The 10,116-nt window shown below is 33.0% G+C and overlaps 1 protein-coding gene across 1 annotated transcript; it reads right to left on the bottom strand.

Moving 5' to 3' along the window:
* Positions 1–67: 67 nt before the first annotated feature.
* Positions 68–4,634, bottom strand: LOC110626065 (putative calcium-transporting ATPase 11, plasma membrane-type). The gene is made up of 7 exons (XM_021771802.2): positions 4,138–4,634; positions 3,982–4,036; positions 1,859–3,789; positions 1,299–1,457; positions 1,012–1,183; positions 602–900; positions 68–526 (listed from the first exon to the last, which is right to left on the bottom strand). The coding sequence occupies exons 1-7, from the start codon at positions 4,309–4,311 to the stop codon at positions 212–214; spliced, it is 3,105 nt and encodes a 1,034-aa protein (XP_021627494.1). The 5' UTR covers positions 4,312–4,634; the 3' UTR covers positions 68–211.
* Positions 4,635–10,116: the final 5,482 nt, after the last annotated feature.

Genomic DNA, 10,116 nt, shown 5'->3' on the forward strand with positions numbered 1-10,116 from the left:
AAGATTTAATAATATAATAATAATAATATGAATGATAAGAAGTAAACTTGCATGGTAAGAATAGTAAGAAATGAAGCAATGAGATTGGCATAAAAAGAATAAAGAAGAAACAAAATTCTCAAGTTTAATTTCATGTTCCAAGCATACAATTCTGCTCTAAATCCTTTTGTTAAGCAATAATAAAATAAAAAACAAAAGAAGAAGTAAACTCTTATGCCATATCTGGACCATTAGGAAGCGGCTCATAACCATCATGACCAATGGCAAGCTTGTTGGTTTGGTCAGTTTGAATAGGAATGCACTTCAAAACAACTGCAACAATTAAGCTTACAGCTCCAATTAAGATACTGTATAACCACAACTCCAAGCTTAATGGAACAGTATCAGCAAATGGTCCCAAAATTTCTACCATTATAATTTGGAAACCTACTGTCGAAACCATTACACCTAAGAATACCCAGCTATCAAAAATTTTCTGAAATACATTTATCTTCACCATATCTCTGCTGTTTATTTCATTGAACACCTAAAAAAAAAAACATTTTACTCTTAATTTGTAATAAATATTTTAGAAATTAATGTATTAAGACAGTAGAGGTACCTGGCAAAAGACAAAGGTGTTAAAAATGAAAGTGTTGAGGATGTCAGTTGAATCTGAACCTTTTAGCTTCAAAACGCCTTTCCCATAAAACTGAAGGATTACAAGAACAATAATCTGATAGATGCTCTGTCCAATAATGTTCCTCCACATAATCTTTGTGATGAAATTTACATTCCTTCCAATTGGAGGTCGTTTCATGAGTCCATCATTAGGAGGCTCTGTAGCTAATGCCAGTGCACCAAGAGTGTCCATTATCAAGTTCACCCATAGCAGTTGCACTGTAGTAAGTGGAGCATCACCTAATTTGTGAAGCATGCAAATTTATGTAATTATTATTTAATACACTTGCATCAAGAAAGTAAAAAAATATTATTTAAATGTGTAATAAAAAAAATATTATAAAAAAATACCTGAGGCACAAGCTGAAATGAAATTAATCATTAGGGCAACCACATTAACGGTTAACTGAAACTGAACAAACTTCTGGATATTAATATAAACAGATCTACCCCATCTTCCGACATTCACTATAGTAGTAAAGTTGTCATCCATTATTATAACATCTGCACTTTCTTTTGCAACCTGCATGAGCTCATACACGTACTAGAATTAGATTACATGCTTAATCATCTACTAATTCTTTTAGAAGTAATGACAAGAAGCTTAGGGGACACGAATATTCTAGAAGATAACAAACCTCAGTTCCTGCTATACCCATGGCAAGCCCAATGTCTGCTTGGGCCAAGGCAGGAGCATCATTAGTCCCATCTCCTGTCACTGCCACAACTTCTTTAAACACATTCCTCAATTGGGTTACCAATATATGCTTGTCTGAAGGAGAGGAGCGAGCCATAACCTGTTCACACAGAGGATCAAGCATCAATTTTGAATATTACCAACTTTTGTTATTTGTTTTAGAATTGAATTGTAAGAAGGAAATTTGCTGAATAATATAAACAATCGGGTTCTCTTAAAAATATAAAACAAGCGGATTCTTTTAAAAATGTAAATAATGGATGAGGAACAATAGAGAAAAATTGTTTAATTTTCATATTTTAGAAAAATATTTTAGAATTTTTTAATGTATTTTATAAAATCAAAGAACTAATTAATAAGTTTCTGTATGTCACATAGACTAAATAATAATTTTTTACTTTCTTAATATGAAGAGCCTAATAATAATTTTCCAAGAACATATGCACAGTAAGCACTAAATACTAACATCCCTTATAAAATGTGATAAATTAGTTGAGAAACCTGAAGTTTTGGTATTATCTTTTGCATTTCCTGAGGGCTTTTTTTACGAAAATCTGGGCCCTCAATTGCTAAGCCATTATTTGTCAAGATCCCACATTCCCTAGCTATGGCTTTGGCAGTGTTGATATTATCACCAGTGACCATCCTCACAATAATCCCTGCCTCTAAACAAGACTTTACAGCTTCCTTTACCCCAGGTCTTACAGGATCCTTAATTCCAATCACAGCTATTAATGTATAGTTGTCTTCAGGAATACAATCCCCACTTGGAGGTTTCTCCATATCCTTGAAAGCCAAGCACAAAGTTCTTAAAGCTTGACTTGCAAAATCATCTATGACACCTGTGATTTTCTTTCTTTGTTCTTCAGACATCTTCACTGGCTTGCTATCTCTAGCTATGACCTTGTCACACATTTTCAGTATTATTTCTGAGGCACCTTTGCAAAATGCTCGAAACCCATTTTTGTTAGGTAGAGAAACAAGCACAGACATCTTCTTTTTCACAGAATTGAAAGGCTCAACCTTTACAATATGAGACTCATGGCGATGGATTTTAAATTCACCTCCCAAATGCAATCCAAACTCCAGTATTGCTGTCTCTGTTGGTGTCCCTAAAATGTTGGTCTTTCCATCTTTTCCTTTGGCTACCTCAGAGGCAGTGTTTTGAAATATAGACTGCAGAAGGATTTGCTGCACTTCTTTAGAAATAGAAGACAAGATATTATCTTGTTTTGTTAATTTTGTTTCTTCACATATCCATATTTTATTAACCACCATATGATTTGTTGTCAATGTCCCAGTTTTATCAGTGCAAATACAAGTAGCAGAACCCATTGTTTCACATGCAGAGAGATGTCGCACTAGGGCTTTATCTCTCATTAGTTGCTTCATTGCAAATGCTAGACTTAGTGTTACAGCTAGAGGAAGCCCTTCAGGAACTGCAACAACAATTATAGTAACAGCTATAGCAAAGAAATTTAAAACCTGTAATGCATCAGATGTAGACCATTTTGTGATCTCTTGATTATCTGTCTTTATCATTACAAGCCTTCCCATCAGAACCAAAAATGTCATCACTGCAAAAACTAAACCGATTTTCCCAATAATCGTGGCAACCCCATTAAGCTTCACTTGCAATGGTGTCTCATCTTCGCCAGTTTCACTTAGAGTAGCCATTAATCTACCCCATTCAGTCCTCATCCCAACTGCTGTCACTAGCATCTTACCATACCCATCTTGCACTTTTGTCCCTGAAAGTAGAAACGGCCTTTTCTTGTTTAAATCCACAGGCTCACTCTCACCTGACAAGCTGGATTCATCAACTGACAAGCTATGGCCTGAAATAAGAACCCCATCTGCAGGAACTACATCTCCAATGGATAGATGAACAATATCGCCAACCACTAAGTCGTAGATGGAAACCTTCTGTCTACATCCTTCTCTGGTCACTTGAACAAGTACATTTTTCTTCTCCTTATCTAAGACCTTAAATTGCAAAGATTGCTTGAAGTCGCTAATTGCAGTAACGATTACTACCAGGAAAATACAAAGGATTATTCCAAGCCCATCGTACATTCCTTTTGGCCAGCCTTCAGTAGCAATACCAACGCCAATAGAAACCGCAGCACAAACCATGAGAATAATCAGTGTTAGATCATGCAGAGCTTCCCAAACGAACATCCAAAAAGATCTAGAAGGTTTCTCTGCATGTTGGTTAAGACCATATATATTTTGTCTGTTGGGAACATCGGTAGACACGATCCCATTATTTAAAGACACAGAAATATGTCTGGCTAGTCCTTCAACTCCTCCGTGCAATCCCAAGGATTTGGAATCGTGGGATCGAACAATGGAAGCTAATTCATCAGGTCCCACACAGAAGCCAGCTTCTTTTACATCGTTGGAGAGCTTGTACTCGACTCGATTAACAGCTGAATCATATGAAAATTTTATTATCAAGATGAAAAAAATACTTTGCAAAGTGACCAAATGTTTTGAGATGATCGTCCCATAATAATTGTCTATTTAGAGAATACTTTTTTGTTCCAAATTATCTGTCACTATCATATCCTCTCTCTAGCCAAGAAAACAAAAAGTCATTATGTGTAAAAAATTAATCATACCATCAACAAAATGCAATGCAGCTTTTTGCACGTAGAGAGCTATTCGAATCTTTTCCTGAACACCAAACTTTAGATCAGTTAAAACGCATATATATTCATGCCAATTAGTTTGAAAAAACTAAAATCAAAGAAAAAAAAAACAGAAATTTAATTAACCTGAAGCTTTTTACGTTTTCTTTCAGCTTCAGCTCGCTTGGCAAGATCTGCAACCATACGAAACCTTCGACGAGGGTTCTTAACCACAGAAACAGCACATCTCCATCGCCTTAGAGCTTCTTCAGATGGTCTCTTTGCATCAACATCAAAGTTCTCTCTCAAGTACTTCTCCATCTCTCTCTCTTTCTCTCTCTCGATAGATCTCCTTTAGTTTGTCTCTCTCCCTTTCTCTTTTAGATATCAAAACAACTTAATCTTACTCTTCGTTCTATGATTTGGTTTCATGGTATTCTATAGCAGAATGATTCAAAGTTAGTCCGTGAAAGGTGGATATAGAGACAAACTAGTGATATCATTGCCACAATCACGTCCATTCATTAATTTAACCTTTCAGCTTTTATATAGTATTTTGTTTATTTTTCAGTTAAATTATTTTAATTAATACCTATAATATTTGAATTTTGAAATAGTTAGCATATAATAATGATACTAATACCATGCGTAATAATAGGCTATTTCTTTTCAACGAAAAAAATAATAGACCACATTTAACTTAAGGTATAATTAAGTTCTTATGTTTTAAGCACAGGAGTATATAGCTATCTATAAATAGTTACAAGTAACTTATTGAAAAAAAAAAGATATATAAAAAGCGTTAATTTGCTTTCTGATGTTGTAAAGATTAAATTGATAACGTGGTCGGAATGAAACTGCGCTGTAATTGGATGGCCTGCAAAGAAGAGAACGTGATGTGATGGTGGGTGTCCACGGCAACCACTCCAATACTCAAGTTAGTAAATCAAAAGATAGAGAGAATGCAATGAATTACTTAAAGTTTGAGCAATATTAGAGAATAATGTACATTTGTCTCTGTGATCGTTGCTCTTTTATACTGTAAGAGGGTGGGGATAAATATAACATTTCCTGATAATTCGGTAATGGTGTAGCAGACTCATTGGTAAGGGAACTTCACCGGCTAATTGGTTGGGAATCCCGTAATTTCAAGCATAAAAGAGATCTATTAGATTGTAACGGTTAACGATAACTTTTTTATGGAGTTTCGCCTTAATGTTAAGAGGGCGAGTCTGTCCAACCTAAGGCCGACCTATCCTGAAGTGTCCGGGTCTTATTTTCTCTCGGTTTCAGGCATTATAGTCGTCAGAGCCTTCTTTTCTATGAGTGGGACCATGTATTAGTTTATCAGATCCTTGCCACATAACCCTATCTTATGGTGATAGGTCATTGCCTACTTTGGGCAATTGTCGTGTGATATTAGAGGTCCCCTCACTGGTCTTCGATTCTTTGGATTCGAATGTGACAATTGTTTTCATGATTTGGGGCATGAAATGCCTTGCGATCTGGCATGAAATGCCTTTAGATCTTTTTGTGAACGAGACTAACACCTGGTTAGTCGGCTTGGCGTATGCCCGCTTTATGGTCTTATTTCAGTGGGACTAACACCCGGTCTTTTGGTCTAATAGATTTTTAAATTATGATATTATTTTAGTGGGAATAACACTCGGATGGTCTGGCGATCGCCTTATGGCTTTTCTTTGTTTATGTTTGTTTCTACGGTCCAACGCCTGGATTATGGCTTGAGATACCTTAATATGCGGGACCCATTCATTATTTGTTTCCACGGTCCAACGCCCAAATTATATGTGGGACCTATGCCCGAATGGCCTTATGGTCTTTTATTAATTTGTTTGTTTCCACGGTCTAACGCCTGAATTGTGGCCTGGCGATTGCCTTATAGCCCGACATGAATGCCCTGTATGTGGGACCTATGTCTGAATAGCCTAGTGGCCTTTTATGAACTTCTTTGTTTTCACGGTCCAACACCCGGATTGTGGCTTGGCGATTGTCCTATGGTCTAGTATGAAATGCCTCGATATGCGAGACCCATGCCCAGATGGCCTAGTAGTCTCTTAGTAGGACTAACACCTGGATGGTCTAGCAGAACTCGCCTTGCGATCTTTGTTCTTATCTCCACGTTTTCAGCCATTCAACATTTCTGATTTTCCTGTTAAAAAAGAAACTCGAAGAATACATCCTAATTTTATAACATTTTCATAAATCACAAATATTTTTCTAAAGATAAAAGAAAAGGCTTGGTCATCTATCTTGACCAATTTCAAAACTCGGAGTTTGACCCAGGAGTTAAACATCTGTGATATTCTCCTTATGGCCATCTTTACTGACACTCGGTCTTGCTACATGAGTAACCCCCACAGGTTCACTATCAGGGGTGGTTTTAGTAATTGTTACCTCGCGCTCGGACCTCCTATCTCTTATATTCTTTATGATAAACTTTCGAAGTGTAATGTTTCTTATTAACCTCTCGATCTCGTCTTTCAGATGATGACACTCCTCTGTTGTATGCCCGTGGTCTTCATAAAAACGACAATACTTGGTCTTATCTCATCTTCCGGCTTTCTTAGGATTGAGTTTAAGAAACCATCTAATTTTTTTGTCATTTTTCCTGATCCACACTAAAATATGTGTCCGTGAGTCATTCAATAGAGTGTAATTCTTATAGTTACCTTGATCATTCCTTCCTCAGGAGACTAGGCAACTCTTGTGGTCTCTCCGACATCCTTGCCTTTCTGGCTTTTAGTCTTACTTTTTACTCGTTCTTTGATCCTCTTCCTATCCTTTTCGGTACCTTTGAGCAGCTCGTACCTACTTCTTGCTAGCGTCTTTTAGAACATTATCTGATGGCTCTTCTTTTTCGGACTTATCATTTCCTTTACACTGCATCTGAATTACCCCTATTCAAGTCCTTAAGGCATTTATGGGGACTTTCTCCCTTCCCTTGGGAGCCATGAGTAACGCCTCTCCCCGAACTTTGTATTGTTAAAAAATAACATGCAATCTTCGAATGTACTGGAGCATTTGTTCAATGCTCAGATTGTTGAGATTTTCTTCATTGACCATTGAGGGCGTGTTTTATCCATTGCCATGGGTGGAAGAAATGATGGCGTCCTTATTGACAGCAACCTTAGCAGCAGCTTGAGAATTTTTAGCCATGGAAGAGAAATGTGAGATTTCTTTTTAAGAGAAAAGGAGATAAGAGACCGGTATTAATTCAAATGAATTTCCAACAATGAAATCAAATGATGTTGCAAGGATTAAATTGATAAAGTGGCCGAAATATAGCTACGCTATGATTGGATAGAACCTGCGAAGAAGAAAACGCGAGGTAGTGGTGAATGTCCACGACAGTTACTCCAACGTTCAAATCAATAAATCAAAAGATATAGAGAATGCTATAACTAAACATAATATAATCTTTCTATTATAATTTTTAAACTTTTAAAAGAAAAAAAATAAAATAAAATTTCCAATAAAACTTCTAAAAACTTTGTTTTAATGTTTCTATAATAAATAAATTCTCTTTTATTTTTTATAACAAAACTATATAGTTTTATTTAAAATTATATAATATCTAAAATTAAATAGTTTAACTAAATATTATTATTTTTAAATAGACACAATTATTTTAATTTAATTTATTTTTAATTTCATCAAATTATATTTTATTAATATATACAATATACTTGACGTATATATATGTAAGAGTAATAATAGCAATTACATGTAATTGATTTTAATAATTTATATTCGATTAGTATAAATTTTATTAATATAGAGATAATATATAATATAATCTATTTAAATAAAATAAAATATAATTAACTAATTAAATTATACTCTTATAAATTTTTAATAATTAATTACCAATTAAAATATATAATAATTATATATATATATACCCTTATAGCTACTAATAACAATTATAAATATATATACATACACATATCGATTAATATATAATTATTTTAGTAATTTATACTCTATTAGTATAATTATATTAATATTAAGATAGTGTTTATACATAATCTATTTATATAGAATAAATTTTAATTAATTAATGAATTAGTTAAATTATACTATTATAAATATTTAGTAATTGATCAGTGACTAAAATATATAATAATTTTATATTATTATTATAAATATAAATAATAATAATTATTATTATAAGTATATATATATAATTATTTTAGTAATTTATATTCTAATGTTATAACTCTAATAGTAAATTCTATCAGTGTATATTATATATATATATATAATCTATTTAAATGGAACAAATTATAATCAACTAACTAATTCGCTAAATAAAATGGTAAGAAGTATTTAATAATTAAATAATATTATAATTATATGTGTAATTTTATTGAAATTATATGATATATAAAGCATATTATTAAAACAATATATTAGAGTTATAGTATTATTATAAAAATAATATATATATAAATCAGTTTTTCAGTACGGATTTAGTACGATTTTGATTCAGTTTCAATATGGTTCATGACAAAGAATCAGAATCAAAATCAAATATCTAAATAAATTTGATTCGGTACGATTCAATTCTTACACCATTGATTTTTTTTCAGTTTCGATTCGTTTCGATATGGTTCTTCGATTCGATTTGATATTCTCAGGAACTCTAATTATAAATAATGTTACAATTGTGGTTCAATGAATAAATTTCTTCATACCATAAACACAAACCTTATTCCCTTCTTTCATGTATTTTTGAAATAGTTTTTGTGATTTAGAGATGAATATCCATGGCAGGAGTTTAATAGGCTTGATTTTATGTAATTAAATGAGCAAGAATTTAGGGATGCAATAAGAGAAACACACTGAATGTTGAGAGAATGGGTCAACAAGCTGTTTGGTAATAAGGAAAGTAGAGAGAAAAGGAGTACAGAAAGGGAAAAAAAAATTATAAGAACAGGGGAAGAATTAGAAGAACCCTACGTTTAAGAAAGGAGGATTATTAAAACCAGAAGGAAGGATTAATAATCCTGTAATTCCATTCTTCAGTGTCATCATTCTCTGCTATGGCCAAGAATCAACATCTCTGATACGAATTGATGCAAACAAAATTTAAGAAACCAAAAACAAAGGTTGAGTGAAGAAATTTGTTATAAATTTTTATATATTTTATACATTAGTTTAAAGAAAAATACCTATGTTTCATAGCAATACGCGAGTAATGATCTAGTTAATCAATAAAATTGAAAATTCAAGTCCTCAACGAAGAACTCCAATGTAAGCTTTTCTTTTCTATTTAGTTTTATTTAATGGATTGCTTTTTTTAGGGTTAGGAAAATAGCAACTCAATTCAAACCGTAAAAAGTTATTTGATTTACTTTAGTAAATTGGGGATTTTACTTCGATTCAATCTCTTATATGTTTAACGTTGCTTGGTGTTTTTTCACAGAGTTTGCATGATCTAATACATCAAATAAAGGGTGAAATTTGATACAACAACAAGAGCTTGAACTTAGAATTTTTAACCTAGAAATAGTCCAAAAGTCTTTGAGGAATTTTGTTAAATAATTAAATAACATAATGGGTTTAATTAACATAATACCATGGAAATGGATATTAGTTTGATATAATACAAAGAACATCAGATTACTAGGAGTAAAATACATTGTAATTTAATGAATTGAGTTATATATCAATAATATATAAATTTATATGAGACCCTTTTGATTGTGACATTGACATGTATTCATGATCCTGGCAAATTTGGTAATCGCGGAGAATCTATCTCGGTACACATTGGATAAGCTGGACATGGTTCGGTAAAATCAAGGTGTGATTCCAACCACTTACACACATCGTTTTCTCATATTATCGCTGAGTCATAAATGCGCATACGGTAAATTAGATTGATATGACGCACGCGATAAATAAGGTATGAGATAGCTTACTCTATATTTATTAGCCAACTGCTCACCGTTAATAAACCACCAAATACACTTACAAGAAAAACATTCCCGTCTAATCTGATGGGACATAATAGAAGGATGTCAGAATGAAACTGTATATATATCATTAATCTAAACCCAAATAAGGGACATTCCTAAATTTTGAATCCTTACTGAATCT

Source organism: Manihot esculenta, chromosome 11, assembly GCF_001659605.2.
Source record: "Manihot esculenta cultivar AM560-2 chromosome 11, M.esculenta_v8, whole genome shotgun sequence".
Taxonomy (NCBI): Eukaryota; Viridiplantae; Streptophyta; class Magnoliopsida; order Malpighiales; family Euphorbiaceae; genus Manihot; species Manihot esculenta.